Source organism: Coturnix japonica, chromosome 22 (assembly GCF_054131305.1).
Source record: "Coturnix japonica strain WE chromosome 22, WE-NBRP24, whole genome shotgun sequence".
Classification (NCBI taxonomy): Eukaryota; Metazoa; Chordata; class Aves; order Galliformes; family Phasianidae; genus Coturnix; species Coturnix japonica.
In genome coordinates, this window is record NC_140684.1 from 2460947 (window position 1) to 2476947 (window position 16001).

A 16001-nucleotide genomic window follows, 5' to 3' on the forward strand; every position below is an offset into this window, starting at 1 on the left:
CCCCCACCCAATCACCGAGCGGGACCCAGCTCGGCCGGCCCATAGGACTCGGCCGCCGCAGAGACTCCCTGACTCAGTCCCGCCCCCTTGACCCCCGCCGCCCAATCACCGCGCGCCTCCGAGCCCAGAGCCAGCGAGACCCCGCGAGATTCCCTCACCTCACACAACCCTCACCTCGGGCGGCCCCGCCTCCTTCACCTTTCTTGCCAATCACGCGGCGCCGCTCCGGCCTCCCGGCCAATCGCGTCTCTCCCCGGGTCGATTCCCGCCCCCGAGACCCGCTTTTTGCCCAATCGAGGCGGCCCTATCCGATCCGATTAGCCAATGAAGGGAAACGAAAGCCCGAAAAGGGGTTACTGGGCCAATGGTGCTCGGAGCCCGGCCGGGGCCTGATTGGCAGCTCTCCTCGCGAGTCAGGGGCGGCGGCGGCCGCTTCTCCTCGAATCGCTGCGCGAGGCGCCGCGTGACGGCCGAGGAAACGTTCGGTGCGCCCGTCCGCATCGGGCAGGCGGCCAATGGGAGGCGGGAACGGGGTGACGAGCGGCGGGAGGAGCCAATGGCGCTGCCGGGGCGGGGTGAGGTGAGGACGCGGAGGTCGCTGTGGCGGGCAGCGGGTGAGCGGCCGGCTGAGTGCAGGGAGCTGCGCGTGCGCGCCCTTGGAGCGCTCTGAGGCGGCGGCCTTCGGGCTTCGCGGGGCGCGAGCGGAGCGCTGAGGTGATCCCCGCCTGTCTCCGCTCCCGGCAGGTGACGGCCGCCGTCCCGCCTCCAAAGGAACTCGCTGAGCTCAGCGGGAACGCGGGCGTGCGTTCTAAACCTGGATCGGCCTCGAGGCGGTGCCGGGCGGCGTTGCCTCAGGTACAGCCGGCTGAGGCAGGCGGAGCGAGGAGCACGGCGGGAGCGCGCCGAGCCGAACTGAGCTGAGCTGAACTGAGCTGAGCTGAGCTGAGCTGAGCTGAGCAGCCCCGCCCGGTGCGTTGTGCTTTGCAGGCGCTGTGCGCATCGAGCCGGCCGCGCAGGATGGGCCGTGTGTTCAGTCTGCGGTCGCTGCTCTGAGCGGACGCGGAGCTGCTCCTCCTCAGAGCGTCCTGTCCTGAAACAGCCCGTCAGGGGTTGAGGCTCCTTGATAACTGCTGCTTTTCTCAGTTGTTCCGGGTATCGCTCTGCTCTGGGACTGCTATGTAGTTTTGCTGTCACGTTAGGTATTAGAACACTTCACTTACAGTTAATTTGGGAAAAAAACACCATGAAAGGGTTCGTTTACAACTGCTTTATGATCACAGGTGGGGGAAATTCCAGGTGAAACTCACGCGCTCGTACCGTATCTTTAAGTTACTTTGAAAGGCTCCTTCAAGAAGTAATACACGGGATATTAAGACGTAAAGCCCCAGGAAAACTTGTCAGAATGGTTCGTGTGGTTCGTATACGATTCGTTCAACGAGCTGCAGTTCTGGCGTGAATGGCAGCCGCTCTCTAAGGATTGAGGGGGAATTAACCGGCCGTACCAGCTGCCCGCAGTGCGGACTGACTGACCGCCGCCTCCGGGCGGTGCGTGCGGCGGGTGGGCAGGGCTGTGTCTCAACGAGAATGTTCCGTCCTGCATAAGGACTTGCCCCTACACCTGCAATTCCTGACTTCTATAGGCTGGTGAATCCAACCCATGTTGGATTTTCAGTTGGATGTCAGCAAATGGATGTCATGCACATGAAATACTTAAAAGCTGGTGTTGGGCACTGCTTTGTACATGAGTTTTTATAAGAGCAAAAGCAGTGAGCTGGATTGCACGCCTGGCACTGTTAGCGATTCTTCTGGCACATAGAAATTCTTCTTTTTCAATGGGTTAATACAAGCCATATTTTCCTTTTTCCGTGTGTGTGAAGTGTAACTGAAATGTGGGATGTACTTTCTTTTTGTTCAACTACTTGCCACAACTACATTGTTCTTTTTGTTTGCCCTTTGAGATTGAAACAGTTCTTCTCAGTGAGGTAGAATACTGGTGAGACAGCAGCTGAAATGATGCACTTACGAGTCCTTACGGAGTTAAGTCAGATGTCAGTTTGAAAGACACACTTATGGTGTATCATCCTTCTTTGCTGAGTTTATAAACCCTTTTATTGGTATTCTTGGCCTCCGCTTTACTGTAGAAGGCAGGTGGGAACGAGACTGGAGCTGGCTTATGCTGAAATATATTTAAGGAAATGTGGAATTTGCAGATGTACTAAGTGCTCCGTTTCTTACAGACCTCTTGTTTCCTCAGTACAGTCCTGAAATAGACACCTCTTACCTGATATAGTGTTGCATGTTGTTGTATAAATCGCACTTCTTTAGAGCACAGCTGCAGAATGAATACATGTTGTGCTGATGCAAGTTGGTGCTTCCTTGTTACTGCATGTCTGTGTACAAGAAATGTGAAGTCTGCTGAGAGGAGCTTGCTGCAGTTGGTACACAGCTGTGAGTGCTTTGCAAGGAGTCCAGTGAGTGTGAGCTGGCAAGATCCAGTAGCAGTTACTTGAACTGGGCAGGTAGAAGCGCTGCTCTCGATCCTGCCAGAGCGCAGTTTGATGGCAACTAATTTGTCATCCCCAGTGATGCATGGAGATATGTGATTGGTGACTGCTGCTGATGAAACATGACAGATCAATTCTAATTTTTTACTGGTGAAGACAGTTATTCATGGGGACATGCATCTGTCTCTTGCTATTTTATTCACAGTAAGAGGACTGTAAAGAAGATGCAAGTCTGCTTTTTGAATATCAAACACTGTATGGTAATGTATCTGAATTTGTTAGACATCCAGCTAAGCCTGTTTAAACTGCATGTAAAAGTAAATACTGTAGTCTGGAAGCACAGAGGACAGCCTTGTCTCTTTCTGAAAACCTACTGTATCAAGTTCAGTATTTCCTTTTGACTCTTGGGAGATTTACTCTCCCCTTGAATTTGCCACTTGCCTTGCAGAGGTATAATCTTTTTGACAGCACTCTGCATAAGGCTAAGTGGTAGAAGACAATGTGTAATCATCCCTGTTCTATTTCTTTGATGTTCCTCAACAGTGTGTTAACCTCAACATTCTCTGTGAAAGATGGCATTGCTCTGAATAAAATGCTATAATCCACATTCAGACGTAGGTTTTGGAAGGTTTTTTTTGTGTGCCATGGGTACTAGCTATGAAGGTAGGCCTTTAAATGATAGAAAGGTACTTCTTGATTTCATGGCCCAGTATTGTACATAAACATCCTTCAGCATGTGTGTGCAGTTTTTTTCTTGTGACAATTCAATGCAGAAAAGTAATATTGAAGAGAACAAAGCATAATTAAATGCTTGCATAGATTTCCGTAATGCACAAAAGGGGTTCTCTGAGCTGCGCTATTGATGATTTATTGTGTGGGTGTTTGGCAAACCCACTCGTACCTCAGTGTACAACTGTGCAGTTGCATTCCTCAGCATTCTTCAACACTGTTAATATTTTATTCATAAATCCTACTACTGAAACCATAAAGCATCATCAACAGTGTTAGTGCCTGGGAATTTAATGGGTTTTGGCTAGTCATATTTTGCTGTAAACTAATTATGGTTCTAACATACAAAGGGATAATTAATATATGCAAGGCATTTATAGCTTTAGAATTTGTTGTCTATTAGTCTCTTCCTTTGAAAAATAATTCTCCAAAATTTTCATCTTTAAAGAGTTTTATAAAAGGTTTTATAAAGCAGAAAACAAGTCATTAATAAGGCACAGCGGGGAAAAGAATATTTTGTTGTGACTTTGGTTAGGTTTGCCGGTTTGCCTTACTTTATGAAGTCCTTGCCTTTATCTAGAAGATAACAAAGTACTACTTGCGTTGTCAGATGGGGAACAAATTCCTGGTCTAGGTAACACATAATAATTAAGAGGCTGGGGAGAAAATCATCAAGTAATCAAAACAAGTGGATGACCTAACATAGGTTAGTCAGTCAGAAAGGCGTGTTGATCAAAATGAGCATCACCTTCATCTTCAAAGCAGCAGTGGCCGATCAGCCCCATTCATGGCTCTTGCAGCTTAGTTCTTGCTGTGGTCATATTGCAGTGACAGCTTTGTTCCAGGTTTGTACAGTATGCAGTATATACAAGTATGGTAGTCACGACTTAGTGCTGGGGCTTGAATTCCAAAGACTGCCAGCTCCAAAGCACTGAACTCTATGCCCTCAAGTGTTTTCTGGCCAGAACTATTTTTGTTTCATTTTTCTGTAGGAGTAACTGAATCCTTTGCTCAGTCACAGAGCTTAAACTGGATCTTGGCTTTAACTGGAAGTGCTCAGGTGCTTAAAGTCAGTATATAATAATTTGCAATTTAAAGATGCAGCTCTGATTGTTTATTGTCTTTTCTATCTCATTTCCCTTCTTGCTGCTGAACACCAGTTGTAGGTGGAAGAGGAGTGATCTTTAATCCTCATATTTTTTTATTTATTTTTTTTTTTTTTGGAGAAATTGACAGTTCTACAGTTCTGTTCTCTTTTCTTTTGCACCAGAAATGACCCCGCTGCTCTTTGTCACCAATGTTTCCTTTTATCACTCTCCTGGCAGCTGCTCTTGCTCCATTTTGATGTCAGAACAACAAATGAACTCCCTCTGAAGCTAATGTCATGCCAGCAGATTTTGAAGCAGTAAGAAAATCATCTCTGTCTCTGAAGACAGAATTGGAGACCTTTGTGAATGAGCTGTGTTCTTAAAATAGCTTCTCAGCATGTTATCCCCAGAAGGTGAAGAAGTTAAAACATCATGACATACCACTTGTATTTATGTGAGCAGGATCCCTAAATAGTGGAGTGAGGAGAGAAGAAGGTTTCTTCGTTATCCTCCAAATTGAAGTTGTTATGGTAAGTATAGTGTCTAAGCTCTTTGTTTCTGTCTGCAATATCTTTTGGAGGGGGGGAGTAGAGGAGGAAGAGGCTAAGACACCAGTAATTAAAATAAATTGAATTATTTAGGTTGTAGGTTTAATCAGCAAAGAGAATAACACTGCTGTGGTGGTGGTTTTAGGAATGCCATCTTTCAGAGCCCTGGCTAGCTTTTGTTCTGTCACTGATTCCAGTGACAAAAAATTGAACGAACCAGTTGAATTGATCCAAATTGATGATATGCCTCTTGCAAAGCACTTTGTTCACCACATCGTGGCTAACAGGTATGACTGTTTCTCTTCCCTCCCTCACTGGAGCACAGTATGTGCTAGAATTTGTTTTGTCATAATAACTGTGTTTTGACCCAATTCTCTGCCGATCAGATTCAGTGAAGTCTTGGGTAGGAGATAAGACCTTTAGGCTGTTAAGTTCTTGCAGATGATGCATCAGTACCAGTTAGTTTTACTTACTTTAACTTTGTAGTGATAACACAAAGTCCAACCTGTATTGTTTCTTTGGTTTTTTCTTTTTTTCCCTCTCATTTCAAGTCTGGATAACTTCTTAGAGCTTGTTCATATCATGACTAATCTTTTCTAGCATATTAGCTCATAGATCAATTCTTCACTATGTCAGAATGCCTTCAGTGTTGTAATAGACCACGTTCACTCAATGTCAAAAAAGAAAAATGCTTTATGTTTTACTCATAAACAGTAATTTCTAAATTGAGGTCTTTGCAGCAGGCACACCTATCCATTACAGCAGGGCAATTTTGAGAATGCGTCTTAAACACTGTTTTTCACTAAGGTACAGAGAAGTGATTATTGCCTGTGGTCTTGCCAGTTTTACTACATTTCTTTGTCATACGCAGTCAATATGGGAATACATAAAAGGCCCAAACATCTGGATACTAATAGGAAACAACAAACTTGCAGCCTTGTTCATGGCAGCATCTCACTTAAGCACTGTCTTCAGAGTTTGACTCCTGTAAATTGGATAATGTAATGCTAATTAAACTTGTTTGCATAGGTGATGTTGTAATTGGTGCAACTTGAAGCCTATGCTTTTATTTGGTCATTACAGGTATGGAAAAAAAATTTCGGGTTGATTCCAAACTTGCCTATATATATATATATGACCGTAGACTCTGGCCCACGATGTTAAGTTAAAATGGACTGTGTGAAGCCAAATCCTTAGTTCATAAAATCAAAGGACTTATACAGCATCAGAACTTTCACATGTCCCTCATGCAAACTTTTCCGAATCATTCTGTTAGGTAAGTTGATGGTTAGGTTCCTGTGCTGTAGTATCAGAGCACTTGGATGCTATCATTGACAGCTTTGCTCACTAAATGCCTTCACACACTGAACTTCTGCCCTTGTCCGAAGCCTTGGCTGCAGGTTTGCTATGTACATTTGTGAGACACTTATTTCTGGGTTTTTCTGTGTCTACTGTATGTGAAGAGGACAAGAACTAAGCATTCATCAGTTAGTTGTATTTTATATCCTAGAGCCACAGCATTGGCTTCACTCACATCCCTGATGCCTTTCCAACTCCTCAACATTGTTGATTAGGTTTAAGTAAACAGAAAAAAGTGAAGTGCTGCAAGGTCCCAGGAAGGCCTGTGGATCAGGCTTCACTTAGTCTCTCCCTTACACAGAGAAAGGTGATTTAGTATTAGTATGTGTTTATTTTTGTTGTTGTTTGTTTTTATTAGCACCAATTTTTCTGCATGTGCTGCAGCACTGTTACAGGCTTCTGCCAGCCATTGGCCATATAAGCTGATGGAGCTTTTCATAGTTTCATTCCAAGTAGAGCCACAGGATGTTGTGAATTGCTTGGGGTTTATACCCACTTGCAGAAGTAAATGACAGTGTAACACGTCATCTCGAAATATCTGAAAGCAGCCATCTTAAACATATTGAGTTTCTTCCCACTGTTGCTTGAGACAAAATAAATTTCATATAATTAGTAGTGAAGGAAAATTATAAGGACAGAATAATGCAGGAAGCCCATTAAAATGTAAATACTGGAATAACCCAGTGATTGAGCTTTGGTTCTGTCCTCACCCCCTCACTCATCTTAGGAGCTGCTTTGTATTAAAAGTAACATGTCTGCAGGATGATGCTCCAACATCTGAAACAAAATGAATTGCTTGTTTTTCTTTCTGTGTTCTCCCAACATCTGCATAAACAGATCTCTTGTATGTTAATAACTTCTACTGTTGGTTGCTCATATGCAGGAAAAAAAATGCATCCAAGTGTATGGAGAGCAATCTTTGCTTGGGTGGGAAATGTTTTACTGTGGAATTCTGTCTTGCCATTCATTTTCATTAGGTATTAGTGAAATATCTAATGAAACGTATATTAAGTGACTGTTCACCATGAAAAGAAAACTCTTGAAGTTTATGGGCTTGTCTGTCTCCTGAAATGTTAGTGTCATCTTACACCACGGAAACCATGCGAATCACTTGCCTCATTTCCCACTCCAGGAGTGTTTGCAGGCAAATAATCACTTTTTAAAAAGTGTTCCATATGAAAAATGCTCTGGTTTTGTTGGGACTTTGAATTTTGACTTCATAGGCTGATCCAAGAAATTAATTATAGGTGTATGTTGCTGACTGCTTGCTTTTTCATTCACTCTAGCTGTGGTTATTCTGCTAAGCTGCTATTTCTTTGTTTTCTGTTTTAGACACTGCTCAAGTCACTGGTTGTTGTGTTTGTTTTTTTTAATGTAATGTGGGTATGAATGTGACCTGAAGTATCACTTGTCAGTATTTGTACTAGAAAATTACAGCAGCACGAAAGTTCATCATAAGCAATTAGAAAATACTGCAGATTTAAGGATACTTAGAAATCTTCTCCGATCTTTAATTATCATGTGGTTAATTCTTTCTTCCAGTCTAGAAACTAAATTGTAATTGGGAAAGTGCATGCTTAAATCATTCATATCCTGGAAAATACCTGAGCTTAATTTAAAGCATGTACAGAAGTTACATTGGTTCAGTGACTCAGAACTGTTTGAATCTCGTGCAGTGTCAGACTGACTACATAAACAAGAGTTGTAATGTAAATGCTGCAGTAAATAAGATAAATATGGGTCACTGGTTTTCTGTGAATTTATCACTGATTTTGACTTCTACAGGCGCTTTCTGGTATAAAAATGTAATTTTTTTTTTTTAAAGGCAACATTCAACTAATTTTATTATGTACTGACATATATTAAGTTACATGAAAGAATCCATATTATAGTAATCCTGCATATACATGGGAAATGAGTACTGAGTGTGCATGGCAGATGGTTTCAAAGGAAATCCTCGAGAGCTGGGATTAAAAAGCAATTTTCAGCAAGTTTAAAATGGGTCTCCATATTTGGGTCACAGATATTAACTCTTTCATCTCAAACGAGAAAGAAGTCTTGTAGGGCCGTTATGGAAGTGTTTCTCTCAACTAAAGCTGACCAGTATGTGGTGCCTAAGAAAGAAATGAAGATGTTGATTCTGTTCGTAGTCTGGCTGTTCTGGCCACTGTGGGAAGTGGAGCTGCAGTGTGCGGAGACAGCCATGTGCTGCAAGTTAATGGGCCTGGTTGTTTGGCTAAGGATCATTGGTAACCTGATTGAAAACAATGTATTTGTGGCTTCCTCCGTTTTTGACTGCCCACCCACACAGGTTTAAACAAAGTCAAATGCTGCAGAATAAAATGCTCATGAGGAGTATTTTTGTTGTTCAGAAGTTGGAACTTTCAAGGACAGCTGAGGTATAAAGCTTAAGGTACCTAAATGCTATTTTGTCTCAGGTTTCTGAGCTCTCTTCCTGCCACTGCCAACTTGCATTGATTTTATTGGTCTTTAGATCAGAATTCTGCATTTTTTTACGTCACAGTCACACATGTAATCCTCTCCCTTTCTCCTACCCATCACTTTTCGTTGAAAATTTCTGGTGTGTTGCTTTTGGTGTGTTTATTTAAAAAAAACCAAAAACAAAAAAAAACCAAAACAAACCAACAAAAAAAAAACCCTGTTTCCATGCAACAAATTTATGCTAATTATATTATGATTTTATGGAATTGCAGTATGGTATTCTATTTTTTGTTTGGTCTGATGATAAATAAGTAACTGAACAGCTATGCAGGAATGTCCTATTCAGTCCTAAATACCAATGAACGTGGGCTGTGAGTTTTGCTTGAAGTATGTGTGCTAATAAATGACAAGCAAGCCCATGTGCTCTCCAACGTTGTTTTAGGAGGACATTTTATTTACTTTTAAAATTAAGCTCTAACCTTGGTTATATTCTATTGTAAACAGTACCATGCAAACACTGTTCCAGGCTACAGCTCTTCACATTAGCGTTTGAATCTCCAGGAATATTATCAATATCATGCATAAAAACGAGTGCAGTTTGACTTTGGTTTCTGAGATGCAGAGAAACCATGAGTCTGTAGCTGGTATAAGTAGCAGAACAAGTTGGGGATTATTGGCTTTAGCCAACTTACACCAGCTAGTAAACATGTTAGGAATGTAATTCACACCTCAGTGCTCCTTTATACACTTCTCACAGTGTGAAGGGGAGTTATCTGACATGGGCTTAAATTCTTTTAAAGACTCCTATATTTCTGAGGCAGAAATTCAAGTTGAGCTCTGAGTAATGTTTATCACTAACTAATGATATGCAGGAACTGCTATTAGTTTGTGTTCTCAAAACCAAATAGGGTGTACTTTGAATAGATTTGCTCAGCTTTCTCAACAGAGGTGTCTGATGTTCTGCTAAGTGAATTATAGAATTAATTGCTGGTTTAAATTTCAGACCATGGAGAAGTTAATTGGGTTGCTCTTTGGCTATTATATTAGCTGCATGTTACCAGCAAAGGACAATATACTTGTGAAAGGGCATCATAAATGTCCTACTGGGATAACTAACTGCAGATATATCTGCGATCTGTTAATTAATGCTGCTAAATAATAGGTGTTTTCTTCAGGACTGATCAGATATATCAGAGGTCTTATCTGCTCTTTAGGAAATACAATTCAAGTGGATAAAAGCAATACTATGAAGTACTTGCCAGTGTTCAGCTCTTTCACCGAAACCAGGAAACTTCAGTTGTCTCGTGATTGTTTTTTAACTGAATTTGAATCTACTCTCCAGCATTTCCTATGAGAAATTTCTGTGTACATCTTGATGTGGCAAGACTTAGTTTCATGCAACCTTACCAGGTGCTTTTTATTTTAGTATAATCAGTGTTTCAGATGATTATTCCTGCAGAAAATAAATCTTAGACTTTTTTTTGTAAGTTGCCCCCAGACTTCAGGGAGGCAATAGGTAAAGGAGCAGACAGATTGAGGGAAGACTGTGTGAGCTGGTACAACTGGTTACTTCACCCCCAGTTCTTTGAGACCCTTGCAAAGACTGGAGTTTTTTGATGCCTCGTGACTTGAGATGAGGACTGAGCATAAAGATATTTGTATTATAGGCTGTAGATGCAGAGTATCTCTTGTGGTCGTAAATCAAGTACAGGTTTTAATGCTTTTTGTCTTGGAACCAGCATTTCTGCTTTGTACCTAAATTCAGTATTCCAAGCTGTTGTCAGCCACTGTGGCCAAGTTATGATATTAATTTAAATGTTTTTTGTTTTGTTTTGTTTTCCCAAAGGCCAAAAGTCACTTTGATCAAAATTCTGTAAACGCAGCTCAGAATTTTGACTTAAGTTTTTCAAAACCTGTCCTTCAAAGGAAGGCGTGTAGATTGATGCAGGTTCTGCTGCTGCTGGTATCTTCCAGGACTTTGCTTTCAAGTTGCTTTTTGCATCTTTGAAGTAGCACATGATTTGAGCTGTTTGTCTTTAGATCCATGTTAGAATCCCTTCTCTTTACTTCAACAAACTTGCATCAACTTCTAAATAAAGGAATTAATGTTGATTTTAGAGAACTAGTCTACTTGGTTCACTTTGCTCACTGTGCAATCAAGTATTTGATAAAGCAAGATTTTCTCATGCAGGGTTCATGTTCATCCACGATGGAAGCTGATGCAGTTAATCAGAATTTGTAAAGGTTCATGGGGGGAGGAGGTGGGAGGGAGTCCTGAATCCTCCTGTTAGGGCTAAATGTGAGTCACTGAACTTACAGGGAGGTGCATCTCTAAAGCAATATGGCAAGCTGTTAAAATGTTTAAAAATAGTATGAAAGGGAAAATTCTCTGATGCTGTTTGAATATTCTACATTATCTTTGTTGTGAATTGCTTGTTTTCAATTAAAATAGTAACTGTCAGGGAAGATAACCCTAGTTCTTTGCAACCTTCTGGAAGCAGTTCCTAACAGCAGAGGTTGGTCATGCAATGGGGTATTGGGTAACTTGTTCCTGTGCCCCTTCCTTCAGAAGGGTACTTGAGCATTTTGAGAGGGGACTGCAGCGCTGTGGGAATGGAAGGCCAGATAACCCTGTACTAGCTCTTCAGTTTTACTCAGAAATGCTAGAGTATTGCAGTATTGATGAATGCACTTTCCAAAGCAGTGTTGTGCTGTTACAAATATGTAGTTCTCTGTGAAATTGTTTTTGCTGTTTTTTTCAATGTTCCAAGTACTGGAGACTATAGTTCTTAAATGAGTTATATTATTTCTTATGTGCAGAAACTCTTAATGGGAAACAACAAAAGTTTGGTTCCACTGAGTGCTTTGCAATTACTCTGTGTTCCTTTAGTAGTCTATACTTACTAAAAATGTTTTGAGTAGATTACTGAAAGCAGTTATTCATCTCAAGACTGTGAATTCATTTTTAATGTTACTAGTTAGGTGAAAGTGAAATCTTACGGGCTGATAAATGTGAAATTTGTGTTGTAGATAGACTTCTCTGCTCTTCTTATTAGTGGTACTTTAAGTAATGAGTTGGGGAAAACCAAATGATGGAAATTGATTCTTCTCTGCAGGTCTTGCTTACTGTTGGACTTCGGCGACCTAATCTGTGAAGATAATTAAGGTTCTTTTACTCTGAATGCTGTAAGTGATTTGTTTTTTCCTTTGGTTTTATGGAAATCACTAGGAGTCCATTTGCCCCATGTAGGGGAAAAAGGTGAAAATGAAGTTGATGCAGATTAGTTATGACTGTACATGTTTGCAGGAATTATTTCCAGACCACATTTCATGGTTAGGAATATTCCTCTTTCCCCTCTAGCTGGGCTGACAAATGAAGTAGCAGAATTGTAATTTCAAATTGTCAGTGAAGATACCAAAGCAAACAATATTTTGATAGGTTCATCAGGATTACAGATGGATTAGTAATTTGAGTGTGGTGCAGGGAATGTGCTGTTTCTGTGTGTATTCTGTTTGTCTGAGAGTGAACACCTGAAGAATTGGTATAGTGTCTTAGCCAGAAAATTATTGTTGGGATTTCAGAGGGGTGATAAAACTTGAGTGGAAAAAGAATTATGCGGGGTGATGGCCCTACCTGTTATTTGAGTTTTGGGTGATATGGTAACATAACAGGAGACGTTTAAAATGTTTTTGTTTCAAGATTCTTGCAGTAGCAGACTTGCCTGCTTTAAATCCTCCAGATGTGGAAGAATGGCTTCTGGAGCATCTGGGAAATGACCCATGTAGTAATGGGAATCCAGGAATTGTCTGGTGGATTACTGCAGGGAGACTGGAAACAATGTCATGTTTTTGACTTTGTTTCAGCATTGCTTTAGTATTCTTTAACACAGTTACTATACTCATACCAAAGAAAACATGCAAAGTTCTCACACCCTATTCTCCCCCACCCCAAAAATCTGTAAGAATTTACTGACTTGTAGAACAGAGAGGTTGGAACTAATTACATAGCCTACATCTGCTCTGGGCTTAGTTATTAAGAGAATTATTAACATGGATGCTAAACTATTTTCTGACAAGAGAGCCTTTCCTATGCACTTCTTCAAGGATGAAGGTAGTCTTTTTGTTTTTGGTTTATTAAGGATGTTTCCTTGATCAGTTTGTCAGTGTGTTGTTGGAAAGGAAAATAATTTTGCTTTTTTAATATCAAAATTTAGTTAATGGCTCATCGGGCTATTTGTTACCAGCTGTTACCAGTTCATGGTAATGTATTACTTCAGTTCCAATGGCAGACACATCACATATGGATTGCCATTTTGATGGCTTTGAATGGTAATCTGACCCATAAAAACTGAAGCATAATATGCAAACTGATTTTTCTGGCCCGCCTTGTTCTTGATGCCATCTGTGTTGGGATGGAGATGAGCCTGCTCAAAACGTGGCTTGCCAGTTTTAAGCAGAGTCGTAGTGCCAGTCACAGATGGATTTAAAAGAATAACTTCATGTAAACAAGGAAAGAAGGGAGATCCTCCTGGAAGCAGGAAGCATCACTTTAAAGCATATTGTGTCTGTTAAATCCAGTGGCCTGTGGAATACCTATCAGACTTTTCTGTGAGTTCTTCACAGGGACAAGAGTAACTTCAAGTGTCCTTCTAAAATAAAAAAATAATCCTTAGCTTCCAAATGTTGCTTTTCAACCAGTGTTGCCTTCTATTGCCGTCAAGTATCCATACAACAAAATCAATTACAGTATATTATTTTGTAAGATTTGCATTCTTAGTTAGTTGTGTGAATCCTGCTGAAGTCATTGCATTTGGTGTGCTGAGCTGCTATTTCTGAGTTCTTGTCCTTGACAATTAACAAAGATCTATTTGGCAGGTGAAGGTGAGTACTTGTCTTTCTGCAGTATCTATACACAAAATCTAAGGTGTTAAGCTCCCAGTTTTCACTGTAGTCGATGAGGTCTGTCTTCTGCTCATTTTGAGAGCCTGAGCTTTGAGGTTTAATTTAGTGACCTTGTCATAGGTGAAACCACAAGAGTATCTTGGTACTATTTATAATGCAAAAATACATGAAATGATTTTCACTGGTTACGAATGTAGTCTACAGAAATCTCCTTTTTTATCCTTTTTAAAATAGATTACACTGTTTGAGCTCCCATACCCTTTCACAGCAGGGAAGCATGTAAGAGAAGGCACTCATCAGTGATGCCATGTTCTTGACATTTGAACATCCCTCCAGTCCTCTTTAGGTCTTTTATTTCCAGGCTAAATAAACACCAATTTCAGTGATGTTTTATCTACTCCCTTTAATTACTGCTGCAGAGAGAAAGTTTCTGCCGGTGCAAATGTGTTATTTTGTCATGTCACATCAAATTGCATCAGCCTTATATTTAGGAACAGAAAGGGAGGGAGGCAGAGACAGGATGTGGCTACAAATTGAACTAAAAATTGAACTGAAGGGTTTTCTTCAATACAGGCTGAAAATAGACAATTGAGGCAGCAATGCTTTTTCAAGCAAAAATCCATGAAAGGGAAAATCAAGTCTGTGACGGCAGAAGTGAAAAGCAGGCTGAGGGTGTGAGAAGAGGGAGTTCTAGCTGGAGCTGTGGGCTGGTGTAATGGACAAGCTGATGAACTAATTTATGCTGACAACCCCTTACACTGACTGGCTGGTGCAAAGTAGGTTTAGAATGTTAGACCACATACAGTTATTCTACTTCCTTCTGTGCAAGCTAAACATTTCTAGCCCTTTTTCTTTCCTGTTTGTTGCAGGGCATGCCATTTCCTTTGTAATTTTTTCTCCTTCAGAGATAATTTGGTAGAAGTTAATCAATGCTTATTTTTACCAGCCAAAATTTTAACTAGTGACTTTAAAGTAGTTTTTAGTGCTACAGTTAGTGTTTGCCTCTAGAAATTCCAGTAGAAGAATGAAGCCCTCCAAATACAGCTCTGACACTGGTACAATACAGATATTCTGGGTTATGCTGGGTGGAAATTCTTTTATAAAAGTAATGTGAACTGAGGGTTATTGGAAGTAGTAAACAGAAACAAGCTCTCAGTTCACATTACTTTTATTGTTTTTTCTTCCTGAGGAGCTTTGGACCGGATCTTTGGTAATTATTCTTGTACCTTTACCCTACCTCTACTGTATCTCTGTAGTTCTGCTAACAGATGAGAAAACTGATGGACATGGAATCTTTCATTCCTAGTCCAGCAACAGGACAAAATAAAAGGAAGCCTCTACTGATGAAATAAGTGGAACAGGATTTTGGTCACTGTACGATGGGTATCAAGCCAGTATCAACGGGGCAAGCTGTTAACAAAAATGCCAAATTAAAATTAAATTGTGATAAATAGTGGAAAACTTACTGTAACTATTCAAGTTAATACAGTGCTTTTTCCCAAATAGTTTTTATATTCTTGAAGCAAGTAATTCTGGTTCTTGAGAAAATACAGTAGCATATTCCCCATGGAAAATGTTTTGCCCTCTCAGAACTGGACAGAAAATGATGTATTAAAATCAAAAACATAAGTTATATGTGTGATACAACATGCTTGGAAATGATGAGACTGACTGGAAGCTGGCAATTAAATTCTGAAAAATCATCTGTTTGAGAAGCGTCAAATCTCTGCGTGTGGATGTGGTCTGTATCTGTAGTGGTGGCACTTCTCAAATTAGGAAAAATAATATTCATTTCTTACAGGTATGCACTTGGATTCTCTTCTTGGAAGCAATTGGTGAATTCCAGAGGTAGTATTTTTATTCTTGTCACTGAGGGTAATAAAGATGCATCAGAAGTGTAGCAGCTTGCTTATTTACAACATGGACAGATGTAAAAACAAAGTGGTATTTAGCACTGAAGGTAAACAGGCTGAGGTACCCCACTCTTCATAACTATTACCCCCTGTAGAATCACCAAGGTTGGAATCAACCCAAAAGATCATCCAGTCCAACCATTCACCTGTTACCAACAGCTCCCACTAAACCATGTCCCTCAACACAACATCCAGTCTTTCCTTGAACACCCCCAGGATCGGTGACTCTACCACCTCCCTGTGCAGTCCATTCCAGTGCCTGACCACCGTTTCTGAGAAGTAATACTTCTCAGAATACAAGACCAGCTTGAATCTCCCCTGCCATAGCTTGAAACCATTCCCTCTGGTCCTATCACTAATGACACAAGAGGCCAACCCCCAGCTCACTACAACCTCCCTTCAGGAAGTTATAGAGAGCAATAAGGTCTCCCCAAGTTCCTCCAGGCTGAACATTCCCAGCTCCTTCAGCTGCTCCTCATAAGGCTGAAGGACCCCTCACCAGCTTCATAGCCCTCC

The 16001-nt window shown here is 41.0% G+C and overlaps 1 protein-coding gene across 50 annotated transcripts in view; it reads left to right on the top strand.

The window, feature by feature from the left end:
• LYRM9 (LYR motif containing 9) overlaps window positions 1-16001 on the top strand; it is a 36449-nt gene that overhangs the window by 623 nt on the left and 19825 nt on the right. For 3 of the 50 annotated variants that reach the window (XR_014936424.1, XM_085521889.1, XM_085521881.1), the window contains exons 1-3: window positions 583-855; window positions 4504-4851; window positions 11787-11856. Coding sequence is in view for 11 of the 50 variants with exons in the window: in XM_085521876.1 (XP_085378002.1) it covers window positions 365-614; window positions 11787-11818 (282 nt within the window). In the remaining 39 variants the exon portion in view is untranslated. Of the gene's footprint in view, window positions 1-225; window positions 1200-2714; window positions 2765-4503; window positions 4852-5014; window positions 5157-11786; window positions 11857-15373; window positions 15421-16001 lie in introns of those variants that run through there. The other 47 variants (XR_014936426.1, XM_015881091.2, XM_085521893.1 and 44 more) reach the window with 30 other exon arrangements.